This window comes from Melanotaenia boesemani, chromosome 3 (assembly GCF_017639745.1).
Source record: "Melanotaenia boesemani isolate fMelBoe1 chromosome 3, fMelBoe1.pri, whole genome shotgun sequence".
Lineage (NCBI taxonomy): Eukaryota > Metazoa > Chordata > Actinopteri > Atheriniformes > Melanotaeniidae > Melanotaenia > Melanotaenia boesemani.
This window is the reverse complement of record NC_055684.1, coordinates 19,245,586-19,269,934: the sequence shown is the minus strand read 5'-3', so window position 1 is coordinate 19,269,934 and position 24,349 is coordinate 19,245,586. Positions and strand designations below refer to the sequence as shown.

Genomic DNA, 24,349 nt, shown 5'->3' with positions numbered 1-24,349 from the left:
ATTGTCACCCTGCCCTTCAGACAGCAAACACGTACATCATAACAGCTGTAGTGCAGATGTGTATCATTCTGATGTTGTTCCGACTTATCTATTACCTGTTCAGTTTAATGTGCAATTATTAATGTCTTGAAAGTTTTGTGTTCAGAAAAGATTTTCTGTGTTATTGTCAGGAGCGCACACGTTCGGCCCTGTTGGAAACATTGTACGAGGAGCTGCACATCAACAGTCAATCCATGATGGGTCTGGGTGGAGACGATGATAAGCTGGAAAACGGGGGTGGAGGGGGAGGTGGCGGCTTCTTTGAATCCTTTAAGGTACAGCATCATTCCTCATTTGATGTATGTTGCACTGGTAATCTGCAACTCCACATGCATGAGAGAGAATGTGAGATTGGCGATGAGTGGAAAACTTTTAGGATGATTCTTTTTTTTCTCTCCCCTGTCTCTTGGCTGGGATTCTGGGTATTCACACATGAGAAAACAAAGCATAGAAAATTTGCAGTATCTCAAAGGACCAGTCCTGTGGCATTTGCTTTCCTCTCTTGGCTGCGACTGCTGAATCGGGGTGTGTTTTTGCAGGATGGTGGACTTTTGAGGCTGAGGAGTGTCCTGTTGTGTATCAAAGGCACTTTCCTCTGACTGAGAGTGCTCCATCAATGACCATTAGGGTGGTGGAGTGCAGTTCAGCCGCTGAGGCATGGTGGTAGGGTCTGTGATGCTGTGTGCCTGATGAACGATTTAATGACACCTCATAATGGAGCTGATGATGCAGTTTGTTAGTCTCCCCATGGGCAGCATTCCTTAGTTGTTTTTTTCCCCTCTCTTCTCTGTGTTGATCAGTTCTTGGCCATCTTTTCTGCATTTTTTATTTTATTTTTTGCAAGTTTTGTAAAATATAGCCACAGTTCTCTCTCTCAGCTTATACCACTCTGCTATTTACCCATCATTCGTCAAACCTGCATAAACTACCTCTGCATAAAAGTACTCTTACTCTTCTTTTTCACTGTCAAGGACTGACTTACTGCCTTTGTCTCTTTCTTTCACATGTCCATAAATTACATCTGAAAAAATTCCCTCCTCTCTCTTTCCCTCTGTGCTGGAGTTTAAATGTATCTTGTGGCCTCTTTTATTTTCTGTCACCGTTTTGGTCCTCCTTTTCTTTCTCACACTGTGTGTCACGACACAAATCTGAACTCCAGATGCACCCATGTTAAAGAATCGTTTATTAGATAGCAGATGCCTCATGCTTTTTTCACTGCAAAACCCAAAGTCTTTTTAACCTCCGGAAAAACCTACATGTTTTCACACAGCTTCTCCTCCCTGCCTGTTGACCTACACTGCCCCTAAGTGTTCAGAAATAGTCCTGCATACAATCAAGCGCAGGCATGTGCATTTTTTTAACAACCTGTAGGCTACTATTGCACACACGAACACACACAAACACACATCATTATCAAAGACTTTGTCAATTAAAGCAACGCATATGCTGTGTGCATTCGGAAAAAGTAATCACATGCTATCATCAGTTAAATTTGGACATGATTATTTGCAGCATTTAAGGCCTGGAAATATCAGTCAGTGTGTCATGTTTCCACACAGTATTAGAAGTGGATCCACTGACAGGCAGTATCTCCTCATTTCTCTCTGTAGCGGGTCATCCGCAGCAGAAGCCAGTCTATGGACGCCATGGGCCTCAGTAACAAGAAGTCACACACAGTCTCAACTAGTCACAGTGGCAGCTTTACCCACAATCCCGCAGAGAGCCCCAAAACCCCAGGGATTGTAAGTAGTCCATTTTGGTTCACATGCATTCTGGATATAGTATTTTCACAGCAAAGTGAATGAATACACCTAAAACTTTTTAAACTAGCATTCCTTCTCCAATGCAGCACTATAGCAAATTACTCCTGTTGACATTTTATAGCACTTTACTTTCATTGGGATATTAACATCAAGCACTCACTTTCATTCCTCTCATTTTAAATCCACTCTTCTGTTTTACTAAAGCAACTTTTACTGATTGCCTTTTTCCATTTATTCTTGCTGTTAATGACTTTTTTTTCTTATTAAAGCAAAAAAGCTGCATAAACTCATTCTCTGCATTTAATTAAATTTTATTTGTTATAAGATGGTTATTGCTGCATAAAGAGGCAGACTTCTAAGGTGTTCGTGAAAGACAGATTTCAGTTTGGGACTAATCCATCCATTTATTTTTTAATTTATTTATTATTATTTGTTGTTTTTTTCAATATCCACACAAGATGATTGATTGTTTGTGAGCCCCAGAATAGATTCCATCCTAAGTCTTGAAGTGAGTCCAGACTAGCAGCTGTATGACTACCCAGACTCCCTCCCTCGTTGATATGCCTGTAATGACTGCTTCCCCTTGCAATTGCTAACAACTCTTGCTGCAGCTTTTGTGCATGTGTGTGGCTGGAGAATATGCATGGCACAAGAAGGCACTCACTACCCTGTTTGTGTCTCTTTCGGAGATAGGGGATATGTTTCAGCTTGTTTTTGGAATCCATCCAATTTCTGAGAAGTTTTCATTAAAGGTACCTGTTTGGACTGCGTCAGCCCTCTGTGCCCCTTTCAATCCTGTGAATGCATCAGTAAACACACTTGTATCCCTCTGGGCTGAAACTGCCAGCATGCCTTCTACCTTGGTGATGCTCCTGCTGTGCTCCCCTATGTTGGAACAACTAACTTTTTCCCACTAATTCCTATTTATCATGTCTTCTCTTTTAATTCATGTCGCAAGCTCTTTTTTAGGCTGTTTTTCACCTTGCTGTTCAAATTCTTTGTGCTGTGCGCATGAGATCTTATGACATGTTCTTTTCTTTTCTTTCCCTCTCTTGCTTTTTCAATCTGTCGTCTCCTTTTTCTCTCTACTTCCCCTGCCCTGCCTCATGTGGCTCAGTCATTGCTTGTCCCAGGGAAAAGTCCCAGTAAATATGGACGTCGAGGCAGTGCCATAGGGATAGGAACAATAGAAGAGGTTCATGTATATTCTCCCTTCTTGTATATTTATTTTCCACTGTCTTTGCTATTATCTTTTCTGTATGCGGGTAGAAAATTATTAGTTCCTGTGTTTTTTTTAGACTAGATTGTATTTTATTTCCCATACCTATGAGTTTATAGATTGTCGGGTGTAATTAGATGTAATAAACCTTATTGAGCTGCAGTTCTAATCAGTTTCATTCATTTCATCCATTCATGCCGCCAAACAATGCAGTTCTGTATACTGTGGAAGACAGAAAATCCTCTATCATAGACTGAGGGCTATAGCTTGGTTACCTCAGTTACCTTTTTTATTTTTTTTATTTTTTAATGTGTTGCATTGCATAACTGCCAAATCTCAGGGCGTTAAGTATTTTTTTCTTTTTTTATCTTTCTACTTTACAAGCTTATTCTGAATTATTGTAAGAGAAAACCAACATATTTAACAAAAAAAATAGTAAACAGACTCCCTCTTGTGTTTTCATCTGTAACCAGAATTATCATTTAAAATTTCTTAATTTTGTTTACTCTCTAGTATGACTTCAGTACATCATATGATTTATAAAAATTAATTCTTGTTTAAGCCAAGAGGACCATAGAGTTTTACAACAAGATTTCAAATGTGTCATTACCTCTAGATTTATGCAGCCATGAGCTCATCAGTCCTCTGCAGCATATTTCAACATGTAGATGCCTTTTCCTTCACTAGCTTCCCATGTTATGGGCTGTGTATAATGTTTGTTGTGCCTGTTATATTTTCCTCCCAACATGTGTGTCTCACTTTTCCTTCCCTACCCACCATTAGTCTTTGATCATTCCTGGGAAAAGCCCAACCAGGAAAAAGTCTGGGCCCTTCAGCTCCCGTCGCAGTAGTGCCATTGGCATCGAGAACATCCAGGAGGTTCAAGAGAGGAGGTGAGAGGACAGAGCAGAGCTGATCAGCAGGGAGTGGGTAGTGAAGAGAGAATCGTGTTGCAACAGATGGACAGAAGGACATTAAAATGAGTAATTCGGTCATTGCAGCATACACTTTGCCAGTTACAAAGTCTTGTGTGTTCATTTCTGTCTGTTATTTGCTGTAGGAAAACTCAAGTTTTGTATGAATCTTCTATTTGAGAAATTTTAATCAAGGCCATGTTTTATACATGTAATGACTCGCAGCAGTATTTTGCACTGCAAACAACTGTTGTCTAAGTCAGATCTTTTGCAGCATTTTGATTTTAAAACTCAGATTTACATGAAATGTTTGCATTGCAAATATTCATTGTTAAACCCAGGTTCCTGTTTTGCCCACTTTCCCTCCACCTCTCCACTAAAGCCGAGAGGTGTCGCCCAGCACCCAGAGGACACCAGACAGCAGCCATTTGTCACAGGAAAACAAATCGGACAACTCTTCCAATCACAGCTCTCCAGAGTTTACTGCGACAAAGAACAGGTGACTATTATCTCATTCATTATCTGATGTTACTGTTACACTCACTGAGAGTTTATTTGTTCTGATTTACCTCTTTGTTTGCTTTGCTATCGCTGTTAGTTGGAAGATCTTATTTGCCAACATAAGGCAGAGGGCTGGAAATCTAACATAAAGAAGGCAAATTGATTAGATTTTTGTAAAATGTTTTTCTGTGCTGCTCAAACAAACATGGTACAAAGAAGAGGCAGGTGTGTATATGCTCAGAGTGACCTAGGTGTGTAGTTTGGCAATGTCTTGCAGGGCACCTTCTATCCCAGAGGCTCAGGACCTTTCTCGCTCCTCCTCCAATGCCAGCAGCTTTACAAGTGTTGTGGAAGAGCACGAAGAGGAGGAATACGACACTGGACTGGTAGGTAAAAGCAGTGATAACACAATATGAAAAGCTTACTACCTAAAAACAAAAGCGAGCAAACAGATCCCCAGTGCTGATGGCATATTGAGGTTCCATTAGCCTTTGTCTTAGTTTTACTGCAGGGAAAAATAACATGTTTTGTTTTTTTATGTTTGTTCTTACTTACACAATTGAAACAGTGGGCATGAGATGGCTTGATGGATTTCCCTTTATTCTTGTAATGGCAGGTTTGAAAATGTATTCCACACTAAGGCATATTAATGTGCTTATCCTTTTAATTTTTTTTGCAACAATTTGCATCTAAAAAGAAACTCAATTCTATGCATATAGTCCCAAAATATAGCTGTGGTTGTGTTTTGCAGCCTTGTTTTATATGTTGGTTTAAAAAATGTCCTTTTTTTAATCTTTCTCTATTTATTTTCCTCACAGGAAAGTGTATCTTGTGTTACTCCCATAAAAAGACACTCATTTGTATACAGCTCTGGGGTGGAGGACAGTTCATGCAGCCAAGGAACTGTTCCAGGTGAGTTTGGGAGAAAATGGCTCATATTAATGGACCAGTGATAGCCTGAAGGTGTTAGAAACAGGCAAGTTATCAAAATATCAAATGTCAAATGTTTCACATTTCCAGAGTATCTCAGGAAAATCTAGATGGGGCAGATGCATGAATAACACTCTCTGCTTCCTGAGCTTTTGATATCACAGCACCATTAAGTGATAAATTCCTCTCAGCTGCACTTCCAACAACACAACAGCCAGTCTGTGCAACTTTGCAAAGTTCCTTGAAACGACTAAAGTTTACACTGACTAAAACATCTATTAGATGACCGACACAGCTTTTGCTCAGGGTTCACTCTGAGCTTTAATCTTTTGAAATCCTTCCTTTTTCCGCTTGAATAGCTAGCAGCATTATATGTGTGAGTTTATTACTCATGACAGCCACACATATGTCCTCTTCCTCCCAGCAGCTTCTCGTATTCACCAACCACAGGATGGAGTGAAGTCATCAGAGCCAAAAGGGACAGACAGTCAGCCCAAGATGGAGCGCCCCCAGCAGGAGCACAAGTTCTCATCGGTGAGACAAAGGGCATGGAATAAGTTATTTTATGACAGCTGCATAAATCTACAAAACAAATGTTATTTCTGATGATCTGTTCAAGTAATTGTTGAACTGAAAGACAATATATTCATAATTTATAGCTCATTTTTGAAGAAGTTCTCGAAAATCAAGTTGGAATAAGACTACAGTGATACTACAGTCACTTAAAGCTAAATGCTAACACTGATCCTAAAACTGATGTTAAACACGGATGTATAATGTAATATTTACTGTGTTCACCCTCTCAATTAAGCTTGTTAGCATGTGAGTATGCATGAACAGCTGATGAGAATGTTATTAGATAGTTCAGCTCTACTAATATTAATTGGAACGATAAGGAGAAACTATCTGGGTTTTGCTAAAGTCAATTAAAAACATCTTCAGGGAAAGATGAATGTGCAAATCTTATCTATGCATCTGGTAGATATTGAAATGGCTGAGATATGTCATGCATCAGAAGGAACCCAGGTTCCATCCTGCAGCAGTATATAGTCTGACAATGTGTCTGAGGGTCTCATCCCAGCACCTAATGGCAGTTAGGGTACCTCTGGCTAGTACATGGAGGTCTGTGCAGCCCTCTAACAATATGCTTCCCCAGACTATAATAGTGACCCACTGCAAAACCGGCCAAGCTGGAAGATGTTGCAGGCAGCAAAACGGTCTCCAAAGTCTCTCCAGACTCTCTCACCTGTCACATGTACTCAGTGTGAACCAGCTCTCATCTTTGAAGAGCAAAAGGTGCCAGTGGCGAATCTGCCAATCCTGGTGTTCTCTGGCAAATACCACCCTCATGGAGTCTGTTTCTGACAGTTTGAGCAGAAACATGCACATTAGTAGCCTGATGGAGGTAATTTTTTAGGGTTCTGGCAGTGTTTCTTCTGTTGCTCCTTGCACAAAGGAGCAAAAAGCGGTCCTGCTGCTGGGTTGTTGTCCTCTTGCGGCCACCTCCACGTCTCTTGCTGTCAACACTGTGCTGGGAGACACGGCAAATCCTCTGGCCACATCCCACATTAATGTGCCCTCTTAGATGGGCGGCAATACTGAAGCAACTTCTGTGAGTTGCAGACACTAGGGGTAACCTCATGTTACCTCTAATGATGAGGGTACTGGCAACATGCAAACATGACTGCTTCCTATTTCAACCTGGTGTCCGTTCCATTTGTACAACAGCAGAAGAAATTGATTCAAAATCAGCGTTACTTCCTAATTGGACAATCTGATATCCTAAAAGTGTGACTGAATTTGAGTTGCATGGTCATGTTTATGTGTTCCCTTTATTTTATTTTATTTTATTTGTTTGTTGGTTGGTTTATTTGTGTATTACACATAAGTGAAACTATCTTAATCCAAGTAAGACAATAAATATCTGTGAAGTCTTTCGTTGCCATAGACTATCTGCAGGGTTTCAGGACGGATGGCTAAAAACACTAATCTAAAATGATCGTTAATGTCTGCCTCGCTCTAATGTTTTGTGTTGCTCTCTTCTGTTGTTGTATTTGTTTATCATTTCTGCCACACTTGTGTTTTTTGCAGAATTGTTAGCCTCTCTCCTCTGAGCATTATATTGATGTCCATCTTCAGGTAAGGCATATAGATTACGGTTCTTGCCTATTAATTTTCTATCTTTTACACATATTAAAACCTCATCTACCTGCTTCATATTTATATTCATTTAAGTATTTGCTTCAATATTCTTCCTTCATCTCAGCGTCCCCATAAGTGGCATTCCTTGGCAAAAAGAACAAGCCAAGAAGGGCATGTGAAGTCCACAACTGATGCAGCAAAGGAGCCCATGGCAGCCAAACTGATGGAACCTCCCTTGTATGTTCGTCATGGATCTGCTGCTTATCATGACAGACACCCAGCTCCACGGACATGTACTGACCTACAGCCCTTACTCCATTCTCCATGTGGAAACCTTGAGAGCTGAAGGCAAAGGAAGACAGACCTCCACACCCATGCAGCATCTTAACTGTCATCTGTCAGCTGGCTTAGCACAGTGAATTTGCTCACCTGACAAATCTCCAGACCAGTAAGCTCTGAAACCCGATTCTTACACATCATGAGTTCTCTTGGAAGGTCATAATGTGAATAAGGATTTTAAATGTTGGTTGGAAAAAAAGCCAAGACTGATCAAAAGTCAGTGTTTGTTTAGCTTGCACAGAGTTGCACTACAGAGTCTTTTTATTTTGTTTGTTTTTTTATGTCAGATTCACATCCCACTGTGATATTGTACATAGGTTTAACTTTGATGTACCAGGTGTGTGAGCTTTCTGTCAGGTTATGTTTTGTGTTTTATTGATGATATTTTCCTTACTGGGTATGTTGCTGTGGATATTTATTGTTTTACAACAACTTTGTCCAATTTGTTAGGGTGTGATGTTATTGCTGGTTGCTTAAAAAATCCACCCTTCCTCATGTGGATGAAGAGGAAAAATATACTAGAAAATGTGTGCAACAGAGAAATTCTTGTAAAGAGGATGGTCAAATAAGGAATTTTGATGCAACAAATATGCATCCTCAGTCCACACTTTCAGGTACTGCTGTTTAGACTTCTTCCTCCAAATGCCGTCTATCTCACACCCCACCTGTTGATGTCTGTACTGTGCATGGTGTAAATCTGCTTGCCAAAACCCTCTTCTCTGCACACCGGTGCAATGCTTGACATAGTGTTGTCCCAGTGATCTGTGTTTTTATTGAGAACCAGCTAATATCGCCAAATGCAGTGCACATCGCTGATAGTGAGACAAATGTCACCTTTATTTGTAAAGCGTAATATATGTATTTGACCTAGGTAAGCACTACACCGTTACTCCCAAACGCTGTCCTTTTTGAAGAACATGATTTGTTGATGAATGATTTACACTGTGACTTGTCTTGAAGTTGCCTTTCTGATCGTGTTACTGAAGCTGCTTTCAGAGGTCATGTTTAAAGGCATCGTGTTGCCAAATGGCTTGAATGTAAAACTGAGCAGACATGGATTTATTTGAACATTTATGCTGCTGTGAATGGTGATACTCTTTCAGTTCTTGACTGCAGTGAGTGCACCTTTACAGGGGAGAAAAGGTTTTGGTTTTTTTATTTAGTGTTTTAATTTTTATTATAAAGGAAAGAAGTGATACATGGACTCATTTTCAGTAATTTGACTGAAGTACATTTTTATTGTCAAGTAAGTAAATGATGTAAAATACAAAAAGTTAGACCCCTAGACCCAATGCAAAACACCCTGCAGTGTAAACTGTATTAAGATGGCATAGATAAATAAACATAAATCAGTTGAGACATTTTTAGTCACAGTAACAAGAAAGGGTTACTGTCTTTTAAATTGAGTTTTGGAGGAAATAAATTTGTTCTTCTCTCAAATTGTTATATTGGGACATGAAAATACTTGAGTTGATGAAGTCTGCCCTCTTGTGGCTCTGTAATATTATTGCACATTGTTATGTGGTACCGTTTATCTATTTGTGCTTGTACTGTATGCCAGTGGCCAAGAACCACTTCAACACTGGGAGAAAATCTTCTATGTGCTTGATTCAAATGATTGTATTTCTGTTTCTGTTTTATTTTAGTTTGTTTTTTTAATTGTTTGCTTTAACCCTTGTTCAAAATATTTGTTTGTAAATATCGCTTTTCATCTTTTTTTGTAAATGAAGCCAACAAAAATGATTATTAAAGATAAAGATGCACACCAACATCCAGCCCAGTGGTAATTATTGCTTGATTAAATGTAGATAATCACACTGCAACAACTTTGGGACAATCACAAGGCACCTATGACAACATGATAGCATAATAAGTAAATATGTACATTTTAAGAAACAGAGTAGGTGTCTCCCCAATCATGTCATATCAACCCTGTTTGCTGAAGTTAAGTTATAACCCTTAAGATTTCCATGCAAACCAGTTCTTGTGTACGTTTAGCATTGTTTAACAATAACCACCCCAGTGTATCAACATTTTGCAGTGGCCTCCCTGTATATTAATTGTCAGCCTTACTTGTAGAGTTCAGTTTTCCATTTATAGTTCTAAATAAGTTTTAGAGGTGCAAGGTAGTCATCAGAAACTAGGAAAACCTGTTTTCTGGCTTTGCTTATCCCTGTATACTCTTTCCACCATGTCAAAGTTATGGCGAGATCCTGCTAATGCAAAGAGACCAGTTCCTACAACTGCAGCTTTACATGTAACCTGTTCAGGGGATGAAATGGGGAGTTTCTTTTACTGGGAAGTGGTTGCAGGAAGGACAAAGCATTTGATGCCTCCATTTTGTTGACAAAAAATTAAATGGATTATTAAATTTGCAAAATGTTTCAATTCAGTTGAAGCCCATTATAATTCAGTTAAAATTCAGAAATAAGCTAATTCATGATAAATGGCTGCCTAGATACGTAAACAAATGAATTGCAGTTTTAAGGACTACCACAATAACCTCTCTTTCTTAGTTTTTGTTCAAAACTCCAGATTCCACCACTTGAAGTCGAACGGTTCCCTGTGGACGTTGGAGCCACAGTGCACCTCTCCCACCAGTTTGTGGTAGGAGGCAAAGTCATTAATGAATGTACAACAGAGGCCGAGACCCCCCATCAGGGAACACATTTCAGCCTCAAGGGCACACCATCCATTCACCTTTGGGCCAAATGGCTTCGGGATGCCGAGGTTGTTCCCCAAGACAATCATGTTCACCTATAAAATCAATTTGACAGCAAAGGTGACATAAGTTGATGTATGTTTTTATGAATTTTGAGAACTTTAATGCCTCTTAAATTACAACTGAAAGCAGAAAATTGATGTCTCAGAGAAACATTTCTGTACCCACCATGTCAGGGTAGTAAGCCACTGCTCTGTATTTTTCCAGCTTGAAGAGGATTGGCAGGTCAATGATGTCATCATCATCCAGTCCAAGCTCTCTCTTTAGTACATCCCTGTTCCAGTCAATGCAGCTCTGGCATAAAGAAATCAAAGTCATTTTAAAAAAAGTTTAAAGATTAGGTGATTAAAGATAGAAAAATACCCCCATACATTCCTCTTTACAGTCAGCTTAAGGGATGCAACCTTTACTTCAGTCAGACAACTCACATGAATGTTAATAAAAAATATGATTAAATTTGGTATCAGGCTCTGATTCCATCAATCACTGTGCACAAATTTCCTCAATTTGATATTAGAGTCTACGGGAGGTGATTGCTGGGGCAGAAAAAAAAGGTAGCATATTTTGTTTGAGCAGCAGGAGCAACAGTTGCATGAAAAGGCATCAAATTAAATTGGGGGTTATAGTGCTGCATAGCAGCAGTGGCAAGGCAGCAAAAATGAAACAGAGAGCAAGCAGAAAGTGTACCATTTAAATGAACAACCCAGATTAGACAGCAGAGCTGCCTGAACTTGCAAAGGTTGCTTCATTTTTGTTGCCAAATCAGTCGTAAATAATTCCCCAGAAATCAGGAAGCTGATGTTGTGAGTGTATGGGAGCAGATCTGCAGCCAACTTAAAAAATCTCACAGGGAGCTTTTCCACAGAGTGGTGCTTGTTTCAGCGTGCCCCCCAAAAATTATAGCTGTAAGTTGAGACGGTTGTAAATGTTAGGCTTTCAGTCATAATTTAAAGTCTTAGTTTTATTTCTACAGCATCCTATTCTTACTTGTATCCAACATTTTTTAGATTAAACAAAAAGCTGGCAGCATGCTTGGTTTTGCTAGCGGTCAGTAGATGCACTTTAACAAATCTCTGCAGCTATGTTGTAGCATCTCACGGAAAGCTTTCCTATAGAGTGGAACTTGTTTGAGAATGTCCCACAGTTGAAATTAGAGAGTTGACTCCAATGTTCTCTGTCTGTGTAGAACTGTGATGCATGTTGATGACAGTCCTGCTTACCTGCACATAGTTATTCTCAGCCTGGAGTCTTTCATCATTTAGTATCTCCTCCACTGTCACTGGTTCTTCATCTATTAGACCTTTTGCAAACATTGTACATAATTAATACAATTAGATTAGTTATTTTAACATAAAATTTTGAATACTGAAATCAGTATGCCTTCTGTACCCTCAAACAGTTTGGCTTGTCCATGTCCATCATTCTGTAAGCCTCTGAATAGTTTGTAGACTGCGTCTGGGCTGGCCAGCAGCAGACGGAAACCCTGTGACCAGGAACAAAAGAAGTAAAGATAAAGAAAGGTAAAGAGAGATTATACAATTCCACAGTGAATGTAACTGCATGGACATTTTAACCAGGAAACCTTTTAAAAAAAGGGGGACAAATTAAAGGAAATCTCTGAGCTGTTGGCACCTACAGTGAGCAGATCAGGTGACTCTGCTATGCTGGAGGTACATTTCACTGACATGGTTTGCATCCACTTTTTCCAATTACAGATTTAGAACAACATTTTTCTCCGTTAACTCATAAAATAATAGAAAATCTTTTAGAAGAATCCCTCCAGCTGAGAGCCACAGATTAATATCTCTCATGCCAAGAAAATCAGAGCTGTTCTGGTTATACATGGAGGCCCAGATGACACTGTATACAGGTTTTGTCTTTAATTTATCTCTCACCCGTATTTCTGAAGTTTGGTATTTGGATGAAATGCTACACTTACCTTTCTGTCTGGTGCAGGAACAAAAGTCATGAATTCATCTACGTGGCCAACGAGGAGCCAGTCAGAAAATAAGGCAATGGGCTCCTGAACCTTCTGAGCCCACAGGAAGTCTTGAACTACTTTGGTCATGTTTCGACCTTTAGTTGCCCTTAAAAAGACAAAAAGAATTGATTTGCACAAACCCTGTCACCTGCTCGTTTTATTGCTCCACATCAAGAAACTGGATGTATTAATCATATAAACTACTCTGCATAAGATAGGAACTAATCTGTGATGTGTTACTCACGTGGGGAAAGCCACCCCGATGATGATTCTGCCCAGGGGGAAATTTTTGCCATTTACAGTGACAGGAGGACTGACCTCCAGATTACCGAACGAATCCAAACCGGTCACATCTTTCCTCTCTGCAACCCTTGTCACATAGCCAAAGTCAGGGCCCTGTGAACACAAAATTATTTCAAGATCTTGTCTTTTCTGCTGACCTGTATATCATTTGCATATGCATACAATCAATTTTTTTCCATACTGATGTCCAAGAGTCGAGAAACCTCACATCATACTTTTTGAATCATGTCATGAACCAAATTTTCTGCAAACATGTCAAGTTTTTCTCTCACCAGTAGATCCTCATATGGAAATTTCCTGAGACCTCGATCTCTTGGTGAATCCAGAACAACAGGAACCGATGATGGGGTGAATCAATGTAACCAAATTCTAGTTCATCCTGAAAAGTACATATTAGTTACATTTCTGCTTATCTCATGTCTCAGTTCTTATTAAAGAGTTCTTTTCTTTGTTTATTTATTTGATTGTTTTTTGTCTGTGTTAGGAGAATTAGCTCCCTCCTACGCTTCATGTTAACCTTTTGTATGGGAAGGTGAATAATGGGCACATCATCCAATTTTTTTTTCTTTATTTGTAATTATAATATCAATGGCAGTCATCGCTTTTCAGAAGGTGTCTTATGAGGAGGCAATTTTAATCATTGTTCAAGGAGGATGGCCACCTTCAATACAGCTCTCTAGTAGCATGTGTGTATGCCCTCTGTCTTGATTGGATGGTGAAGTGGATGTAATTAGAGGTAGAAAGACAGACACTCAAAACTGTTTGTTCTTAATGATTATGTTTGAGTTGTTATTCCACAAGCTGTAAAATGATGAGCAGAAACTGTTTAAATATAATCATGTTTTGCTAATCATTCTGTTGATGTATTTTCCAAATGTCTGTGCTGTGAACCATTTTGGAGATTTGAACTGAGAGGGCAGTGTCTCGTGATAAATGTATATGAGTGCTGCCAAGCAAAGGGGTTGGCCCACCCTGAGGAAAGTTCCAGTGTTTAGTGTGCTGGTTATCTTTGGGTAAAAAATAAATGGTAACCTGGTTTTCTGCTTCCCCAAGCCTGCAAAATGTCAATTCTTCCCACGCTTGGATGTCATCTTCTATGTTATTGTACTCAAACCATCTGGAGTCACTGGTTTTTCCAGATAGACTAGATCTGCTGATCTGGGTTGTCTTTTTATGAGCATGTTTTTTTCTTGCTGCCACTCTCTTATTTAAAAGTACGTTGTGCAAGAGTAACTGATATCTATTAGTAAAGATGGGCAAAGAAATGACTTTAAATGCCAAGCACAGTTATGAAAGGATAGTGCCAGCAACTAGAATTCTTCCAGACAAACACGTTTCCATCTGCAAGTGGATCCAGTGGCCTTAGGTGCATCAATTACAGCACTACAGGTACTTCCACATTGTGTACTTGTGCTCTGTCTTCTTCTATGAGCCTTTTATGGTGTTACTTATCCCAAGCAGTCCTTTAGCACAATGGTTTTCAAACTTTCTGAGCCACAACCCCCAAGATAAGATTGTTGTTCGTGAACCCCACGCGACAACTTAGTGAATAATTGTGCGATGTATCAAACGGGTCATCCTGCAGCATCCTCTACAGGTAAAGCTGGAAAACAGAATTTTCATAAATGAGGATAAAGTGGCTTTTGGTGGTTCACCGCTGTAAAAAAAAAGACACCTACATGCCTAAAATCAGCGTCTTTTGTGAAGATAGTGTCAAATTCAGATTTTTAATATGGAATGTGTACTAACTTTTTTGTTTATGTGTTATTGTATTAAAAAAATGAAAGTGCTCATTTCAATGATTGATCAGGTAAACACTCAGTTTATTTTAATCCAAGTTAAAGACCCACATGCTCTCTGCTGTATGTGAATAGGTTTATTTAAAAGTCCAAATCTACATTTGTTTCTTTCAAGCATTAATTTTTAAGCCAGATCATGTTTTAATACTGTGTTTATCTGTTCTTTCTTTTTCCTTTCTCTTTTGTTTTAATTAGGGTCCGAGCCATACAAAGTATGGCAAGGCCCTATTGTTCCTGAAATGTTTATTATTATTCTTCTAAGCGACGTTATGCCAAATTTGACCCCCTTAACACCCATGAAAAGTTGTGAAATTTTGCACACACATCAAGACCCGAGCAAATTTTCATGTTCTAAGGTCTGCACACACTTCAATGCAAAAATGGCTCAACAGCGCCACCTAGAAGTCAACAAAATACCTCATAGAATGGGGTCCGGGAACGTCTACTTTAACGTAGGACGACGAAACTTGCCACACACGTGTAACACCCCGAGTCGAGCAAAAAAGTCAATGAAACACCTGTTGCCATGGAAACGGGGTGCCCGCCATCTTGGCGTGAACGGCCATTTTTTTGCCATTTTTTCCACTTTACACACATCGTATTTGAACGAACTAGTCTGAGGGGATTCGTGCGATTGACTCCAAACTTGGTGGGAAGCTTCCTCACAAGTTGGGGACCAAACGCTCCTCAAATCTTTCTAATAGCAGAAAGCGTGTTACCGTGGTAACCGACGCAAAATGACCTTCTCGCCATGAAACACGGTTTGCTCATATCTCCATAGAAATAGATGGGATCTGCACCAAAGTTCACAGTATTCATACGTTTGACACCCCAAGTCCAGCAAAGAAGTCAATCGAACACCTGTTACCATGGCAACGGGGTGCCCGCCATCTTAGATTTCATTGCCATTTGAACGAACTAGTCTGAGGGGATTAGTGCGATTGACTCCAAACTTGGTGGGAAGCTTCCTGACAAGTTGGGGACCAAACGCTCCTCAAATCTTTCTAATAGGAAAAAGCGTGTAACCGTGGCAACCGACGGAAAAATGCCTTCTCGCCATGAAACACGGTTTGCTTATATCTCCATAGTAATACGTGGGATCTGCACCAAACTTGACAGGATTCATACAGGCTGGGTCCTTAACGCATTACACCACCTGTTGTCATGGCAACATCGGGTGGCGGGGTCCAGGCCGCTCGGACCCGATGGATGCCGCTTGCGGCTTTAATTTTAAATTATGCTTCCTATTTTCTGATGTTTCAATGTTTCTGTAAAGCGCTTTGAATCACCCTGTCATTGAGTTATGCTATACAAATAAACTTGCCTTGCCCATTGCTATTCAATAATGGTTTAATTTTGACAGCCCTGGTAAAAAAAAATCCTAAATGTATTTGATAAATGTAGGCTACATATTTTTTTTACAATTATCTGGTGAACCCTTGAAATTATCTCCCGATGCCAAGTTTGAAAACCACTGCTCTAGCAACTATCAAACAAAGCCAGTTCTGCAGTTTTAAAACTCAGAAGGTTTTCACTCCACACAGTTGTTTGTCCATTCAGAGACACCGTAGTAAAAATGGTGGCACAAATATGGCAGCTGCCATGTATGTGGACCCAGATAAATATCAATGTCTCATTCTGAGAAAATAAAAACATAAGTTATTTTAGTAAAATGATTAGATAGCAGTAGTTTTTTAAGATAATTCCTTTCCGTCAGTGACCTTTGATTTTGTTACACACTGCACCTTTAATCTCCTTATAACGGTTTAGTTCATTACCATTATAAAAACCTAACACAGCTGCTGTAGCTGCTGTTTAAGCCTTCTATGACTTTTCAAAATCTGAATTAATAAATGTAACGTTTCTATCATATCAATGATTAACAATGAATTGATTAAAAATATTTCAATTGAAATTATGGATTTAAAAGCAGCTCAAGTGAATTTGTATAATACATGTAGAAATAAGTACATAAACTGTCTATGAGAGGTGAACTTGAAAACTCATGTGACACATTTGAAGTTTTTCCCACCTGTATCCAGCGGTCTCCTCTGTTCATTTCCTCCTTGCAAATCTTCAGATTGTATCCACACTTTGCAACAAAACTGCTCATTCCTTTTTAAGAAATTGTGGTTATCAGATACCCTGAAACCAAGCAGGCATGCAGTTCTTATTCAGCAATATTTTGCCTGTAAATGCATCTGTTAAATTCTACCAAAGTAAAATTATCTTCTTTGGTATAAACCAAATTTTGATGTTTAAGAAATAATCACATTAAAGAGTCAAGTGTCTAAAGAATCAGCAATATCAACAACAATAACTGTACAGTCATGTTCATGCACAGCTTTTTTAAAAGTATGAGTTAATGTTAAAAGGAATTTGTAACAGTATCACATCCTATTGATTCATCTATGGTCACAATCATCTTTAAATATTTACAAGTCCAATCTAACCTGCAGACAAACACCTCCACAGGCTGGAGGGTGTTGGGTGTCATGATCCATGGAGCCACTCTGAAGACAACTTTGTCTGTGAAAATGGGCGTCTCAGGAAGGCCCTGTTAAATTTTGAAAGACGATGATGAGTAATCTTTGTTTATTTGTTCTCATGTCTTTTTGTAATGCAGTGTAGCCGAATACATTTCAAATCATGTGTTAAACAAGTTTAAATATGTTGGTTTGACTAAAACTAAACCTTGAATCCTAGATAACAGGTATATAGCAGTTTTTTTTTGTTGTTGTTTTGTTTTTTGTTTGTTTGTTTGTTTGTTTTGTTTGTTGTTAAATCTCTTCTTTCCAGTAAGCTTGTGCTCACATAAAATTGTTAACTCTTTCTCATAGTCCAAATTTTATGACCACCTGATTATTCCCCCTCCTTGTCATTGTGGAGGGATTTGTTTTCCCCAATGATCCTAGGTCAACTGATCACCAACAGGTGGTGAGCTGGCTCCAATGGTGGGGGAGGACTAACAGGCCTAAAGTTTTTGTGATCTGCAGGGAAGGTCTAGTAAAGACCCAGTCAGAAGGAGCTTCAACTCCCACTTCAGACAGAACTTTGACACTGAGTCTAAATCGGCCATGTTGCATGCTGCCATTGTCAGGGTGGTCAACCGAAGCTGCGGTTGTTTGGTAGTCAGCGCCTGTCATTGGAGTAACCCCCAAACCTGTCGGTGGACACCGGCAGTGAAGCTGAATAAGAAATCCTATTGGGCCTTTTTGGCTGGCGGGACTCTGGAAGCAGCTAATAGCTACCAGTAGGCCAAGTAAAAGCGGCTTAATCAGGATGTTACGGACGCCGCTCATTGCTGCCACCTGAGGCTTGTCATGCATGCAAGTGCCAGGCCCTGACGTCTGTTAGGAGTGGCTAGTCCTTCGCCTCCTCCGCTCTGGTTGGCTCATAATAAAGGACTGCTGCTGTGTTCATTCTGGAGGGAGAAGCTGGTTAGCACAGACGGTTTCCCCCTCAGCTTGGCAGAATTGTGGTGGTGTATTTGACTGTGTGTTTGCTGTGCTTAGTGGTGGCATTTTGATATGTAGACTACTTAGAGGTTTCAGCAGGGTTAAAGCTGACTGGTTGTGTGTTCAGCTTTAGACTGGGCTTACACCAGAAGCATTTAAAAGATTTGCAAAAGACTCTAGAAAACTACCAGCTCACATCTAAAGACAAATGTTTAGAGTTTTAAGTCTCAGACTAGTCTCAGACTGAGATTTGACAAAGACTGTGAATCTTTTGGGGTCACTATTTACAAGACTACAACTAGATTCTTTTAGCATTTTTTTTGTGAAATGTTGGACAGTTGATATAGAACAGGGCTGATCTGCCCACAGCAAACAAGCAAGGGGAAAGTTTCCCTCCAGGGAATTAGACATCATCATTATTAAGTGTGACTTTGCATCTCCACCAGGTGTTACACCGACTCATCAGCATCTGGAGGGATGAATGAGTTTCTATTCTTCTCTCAATCGTTAGATCATTATACTGTAACACATAAATGATCCACAACAGACATTAACTTCTTAATAACCGTCCGCTCCTCTTTCCTCCGGTCCACCGACAACGTTTCATCACCGCTTCTTGTTCTTGCGTGGTGTGACTCCAAAAAGACTCTTAAAATTTCCCAAAGACTTCCGTTTTTAGTCTGCGATCATGAAAATCGTTTAATGTGAGCCCAGCATAAGTAGCATTTGTGTTTAAAATTTAGATGTTAATGGTAGTTTGTGTTGGGCTAGTTTAGAGTGTTTGGTATTGAATCTATGTTACTTAGATTACTGAAACTGCTGCACGTTTATCTAGATAGGTATGCCGGTCTATGTTCACCTTTTTGTGTGTGTAATCTTGGTTTGGTTCATCCGGCGGGTTTTAGACTTTAGTGATAACGTTTGTGTTTCTTTCAGCAGTTTCGCAACCCCAACACTGGTTTTTGTTTGCCACCTGTTAAATTCATCTTCATTTTTGTGCATAACAATAAAAACTGGTTTAACTTTAACATCTGTCCACCGCTTACCTTTTTGTTACGCCCTCTCCTAAAGTGGGTTGTAACACAGAATTTAATCAGGCTGTGATCTTAAACTCCTACTGCCTGAGGTCTGCATTGGAGTGTGAGATTACTGGGATGAGGATCAGCTTCTCCAAACCCAAAACCATGGTCCTGAGCCAGAAATGGGTAGCATGCCAGAGAAATGCTGTGGGTATGTGTTTTAAATTCTCCTACAACATGATCAAATAGAAGGTGGTTACAGAGGTGGACTTGGGTCTGGAGAACCAGGGTTTAAGTCTTGGGCTGGCAACAGCTATGAACCACTGTGGGCCCATTAGCAGGGCACTTAATCACCCAAATGCCAGAAAAATGGCAGCCCACTGATTCTAATGTAATTAGTTATTGGTAGAAGGCAGAGGAATTATTTCTGTGTTTTGTAAGATATATATTGACAAAAAAGATATTAAACTATGTTGTTATGCCTTTTTACAACCTTATATAGTAATAAGATGGCTAAAATGCATTAAATTGTGGATGTTATACTGTAGGTCTTACAGCAGAGATGGGTTCTAACAGGCTGAGGTTGATGCTGATGAGTCCATCAAAGTCTTTGTCAGGAAACCTGAGGCCCTCCACATAAAAGTTCATCTCTGCTGTGCCTCCAAGGTAAGGCACTTCCTGGGACAGAACCTCACTGCTCAGCACCAGCAGATAGTCCTTCATAAAGATGCTGTAGAGTTTCCCTGCAAATTTAAGATTTTAAGAACTATAAGCTGCTTAATTTGTGGGGGAAAAAAATAGTACATTATTGTAATAAGTTTTAAGTAACCTCAGTAAATCGGTTTGAAGCCTGGACACACTGGCTGAATTACATACACATTACACAACATGCTTTGTGGCTTTATCAGCTATCATTCTTACTCACGCAGGGTATTACTTGGCACTCCAGATGATTTGGGTTTGAACACTCGGACTTTCTCTGCATCTCCCTGAGATATATGCATGGTGAGTTTGTAGCCTTTAAGGGGTCGTGAAGGGCCTCTGATCCGCAGCACCATGAGTGACATGTCCTTAAGATCTGGAAATTACCAAAAAATCATGCCAACAAATGTCAAATTTAATCCTAGATAATTATTACTGGTATGTGCATGATATAATGCCTTAAACTTGTACTCGTATACATTTCTCCTGGTTTACCAGAAACTTTGGAGATGTCATCAACCTCGCTGTCTGTTTTTTTCTTTTTAGTCTTCTCTGAGTCACAGTCAACCAAAAGGATGGCTCCATGCCCATTGGGACCCCATTTCCAAGATCCCTAACAGATGTTCAACAAGCCACACAACAAGTAAATTGAAACTACTGAAACAATTTTACTTTTATTTTTCTACCTGAGTTTTTTTTTATACATATTTCTCAAAGCAAAACTTAAGTGTCTCTGATGCTGCCTGCTGGAGCTTGTACAAGGAGATCTGGTTATACATAAAAGGTGGAAAGTTGAAAATCACAACATATTTTCTGCTGCAATATTTAGGGCAGAGTTTATTCCATGAACAGAGTTACAATCAGTGTAAGACTGAACCTTTCTTCTCCTTTGATGTAAACAAAACATTTGGAATCACCTTACTGGAGTTGTTTTTCTCCACAATGCCGTCTCTGTCAGCGTCCACATCCAGAGAGATCTCTGAGAGACAGACATGTCTTCTTCATCATATATTGATATTGCATTTTAAAATTTCAAATTGTGGTTCACTGTTTTATTATTTCTAGAATAAAGTGGGGGGGGGGGGTTTAAGGTGCCACCTCAAGAATAAACAGTCAAATTTCAAATATTTAGTGTAATAGCGCAAGTGAATACAGCATGTAATGTACTTCTATGTTCTGCATTAACACGACCATGGTGTTTAATATAATGCAGCATTTATACGTATATACGTTTTTGTCATTATCAGTGAAGTATAAATGTTTGCACAGCAGTGATAAAAGTTATCTAATGCAGGACCATCCTATGTAAACAATTGTTTATTAACAAAATCCTTGGCTGTTTGCTTTAACAAATTTTCCTTTCATTTTTACATTAGACAACTACTCCAACAGTAATCGGTACACTGTTTCCTAGAATCTAGACCCTGTTTTCATGCCACCCTTTTTCCAGACTGTGAGCCTGTCTGGTTCCTCCATCAAAAATTTGATGATCATTTATATACTTCATGTTATTTCATATGAATGAACTTACCAACAGCAGTCAGGAGCAGGACTGCTATCCCTACGGTCTTTCTGTTGTCTCCGTAGTAGCGAACAGACAGCTTGTAACAGAAAGACACACGTTGCTGATGTGCAGGAAATGGTTAAATACTTGACTTCCTCACAATATTTCCTCAGCTACGACTCTAAAGCAAACCAGCAGAAGATTAAGCTACAATTACTGAGAGTAGAGTGTGTTTGACTATGTTTCTTTTCACATCTTCAGGTAGATAACGGCACTGTTTCAGGAAAAAAAATGTAATTACCTCATTTGAATGCCAAATCATTTTCACATGAATCCAGTGTGTGTTAATGTCCAGTGAATGACACATGGTACAGCTGTTAAAGTTTCTTCATACCTTAGCAAAGGCTGAAATCCACGAGGCAACACACACCTGTCTAACTTACCTTGCTATCATTTTCATGTTGACTGGCATGGCTCATGTTGATCAGTAGGACTGAGTTTCCATTGAGAGGGATGGGAGAGAGATGGGACATCTTTTGGGGTGGTGGAGTTATTGTGTACTGAACACTGGGGGTGCATTTCACTGAGAAGAATTTGGAGCTGGGAGGGGCATTCCTGAGAGCCAGACAGTTTTTGATTAATGGTTCAGTGTGTAACAAAATTAAATGTCAATGACAGAAATTTTTCATATCATCCTTAAAAACTTTTTTCTCTTGGTATCTAATCACTTATAACCGTTATGTTTTTAGTCATTAAAATTAGACATTTAATTGCGGTGGGTCCACATACAGTACATGGCAGCTGCCATATTTGTGCCACCATTTTTACTACGGTGTCTCTGAATGGACAAACGACTGTGTGTGTGACCTGCAGAGCCAGCTTTAATTGATTGGTTTGTTTGTTATAGAGTACTGTGTGGGATAAGTAATGCCTTAAAAGAACCATAAAAGAAGGCAGCACGCATGTAAACAGTGATGAAGTAGTTACCTGTGGTGCTGTCGCTGCTGCACCCGAGGCCACGGGATTCACTCACTCACAAGAAAACATGTTTGTCTGGAAGAAATTTGACCACTGACGGTGACCTACATTTATAACATGCTGTCCCCATCTTTACAACTAGATGACAGTAATTCTAACACTGGACATTTAACACATAAAGTAGTTTAATAGCCCTAAGCCCCATGCTGATTTATATTCCATGTTCCATGTCACCTTTTAAAGTGGTCCAAAAGAATAGTTCTTCAGGCTTTCTGAAGGTCTTTCAAGGTTTCACTCATTTTCAATCCAGTTTTCACTTCCAGAAAAACACTGTTTTGTTTATGTTTGAATAAAGCACCGTACCCATTTCCCATTTTGCCGTTAATACACAAGGAAAATGAAAATGTAAGACTTCTGCACATACAGTCTGAAACATAATTCTCTTTTCAAAAGCAGCTTGTAGTTGTGTCGTTAAACATGAGAAAGTGAAGTATGTACAAGCAAGCCACTAGCTCATATTTAATAACAGGTGTCACACCAAAAATACAGTCCTTATTAAAAAAATAAGCACATTGTGTAAAAGACAACAGAAATAGGAGGAAACAAAGAGGTCACTCAACTTTTCTGTGTATCTTTCTGTCTTTTTACAGCCATGTGTGCCTTGTAGATCATTAAGATCAGCTGATCAGTTAGATATTATTAATCATCTCAAGATGGAGGGTGGTGCACCACAAAAGGTTTTAATTCTCTTTATCTTGTAATATTTGAAAGCTAATGTTTTTTGTTTCCACTTATTTTCTTGTTTCGACTTTCTTTTTTAAATTTTTCTTATTGTTTGTTCAGAAAATCCCAAAACTTGTTAATCAATGCAGTGAATTATGAAACTATTCGAGGTCTATTACTGGCAGCAAGTTAAGGACTAAAAAACGCATTAAAATAACAACAAAAAAGACTAAGTTCTTGTTTTCTGTGTGCATTGTGCACAGAGTGGGTGTTTGCGGCTGCTTTGTTGTGACTTGGCCGCAGGACAGCAGCTTGTGTAGACTTTTCAACAACGCTGGCTGAATCACGCTTCATCACAAGAGAATACTACAATGTTTTTCAACTTTAAATATGTCATGATTATGATTGATTTTGCATGATTATGTGTGAATATAGTGATTTTTCATTAGCCCAATAAATTAAGGAGCGAAGCGGCGACTCTCACCTGTCCAGACTCGCTTTCAGAGAGGTACCAACAACATGGAGAACACTTTGCGGATTATTAGTGTCCAGACGGCATGTTCGCTGATATCCCGATGTATTTTTACTCTTTTCCGATAAAAAAGCAGATGCATGATGGTGAACTGGTCTGGATAACTTTCTCAGACATATTTGCTTGTTCTTTGCCTCAAACTGACGATGGTTGTACAAGAAAGAAGCTGCGCTGTTGTACAAGTCTGTCGTTTCATAAAAGGAGGGACCGAGTTGTCTTTGAATTTCATAACTTGTAATTAACAGGAAAGAACATCCGCGTATAAGACGCTAAATATGCAGAAGCTGATTGGTTTAAAGTCACTTGCCTGTTCGGAGCTTTATATATATATATATATATATAGTCACAGTCAAAGTGAAACCTATGCATCGTCTTTTGGGGGTATTTTGTCGTGGATATTGTGTTTAACAACTTTAATTTATTCATAAAAGTTTTATGCTGTTGGTGCTTGCTTCAAAGACCCTTCCTCACATGTGGATGAACAGTAAAATATACCAGAAAATCTGTGCAATAGAGATATTTTGCAAAGGGGTTGATAAGATGATAAATTTGTATCCAACCAACAACACATATCCTCAGTCCACAACTAGCTGTTTTTGTCCATATGTACATGATCTACAGTAGGCAATACATTTCAGTTATTCTCAAATGCTGTCCTTTTTGAAGAACATGATGTGTTCCTGAAATGGTTTACACTGACTTGTCTTGAAGATGCGTTTCTCATTGTGTCACTGAAGCTGTAGAAATGGATTCCAAGGAACATTTCTGCTGGTGTGATTGG

The 24,349-nt window shown here is 39.3% G+C and overlaps 1 protein-coding gene and 1 pseudogene across 8 annotated transcripts in view; one reads left to right on the top strand and one right to left on the bottom strand.

Moving 5' to 3' along the window:
• The window catches only part of rap1gapb (RAP1 GTPase activating protein b), a 126,044-nt gene extending 116,428 nt beyond the window's left edge, over positions 1 to 9,616 (top strand). For 3 of the 8 annotated variants that reach the window (XM_041979530.1, XM_041979524.1, XM_041979531.1), the window contains 10 exons: positions 171 to 314; positions 1,650 to 1,781; positions 2,920 to 2,997; positions 3,805 to 3,914; positions 4,318 to 4,434; positions 4,696 to 4,822; positions 5,255 to 5,348; positions 5,791 to 5,900; positions 7,458 to 7,505; positions 7,633 to 9,616. In XM_041979530.1, coding sequence (XP_041835464.1) covers positions 171 to 314; positions 1,650 to 1,781; positions 2,920 to 2,997; positions 3,805 to 3,914; positions 4,318 to 4,434; positions 4,696 to 4,822; positions 5,255 to 5,348; positions 5,791 to 5,900; positions 7,458 to 7,466 — 921 coding nt within the window. In that variant the 3' untranslated portion in view covers positions 7,467 to 7,505; positions 7,633 to 9,616. The remainder of the gene's footprint in view (positions 1 to 170; positions 315 to 1,649; positions 1,782 to 2,919; positions 2,998 to 3,804; positions 3,915 to 4,317; positions 4,435 to 4,695; positions 4,823 to 5,254; positions 5,349 to 5,790; positions 5,901 to 7,457; positions 7,506 to 7,632) is intronic. The other 5 variants (XM_041979526.1, XM_041979528.1, XM_041979525.1 and 2 more) reach the window with 4 other exon arrangements.
• Positions 9,617 to 10,274: 658 nt separating this feature from the next.
• LOC121636956 lies at positions 10,275 to 23,937 on the bottom strand (annotated as a pseudogene).
• Positions 23,938 to 24,349: the final 412 nt, after the last annotated feature.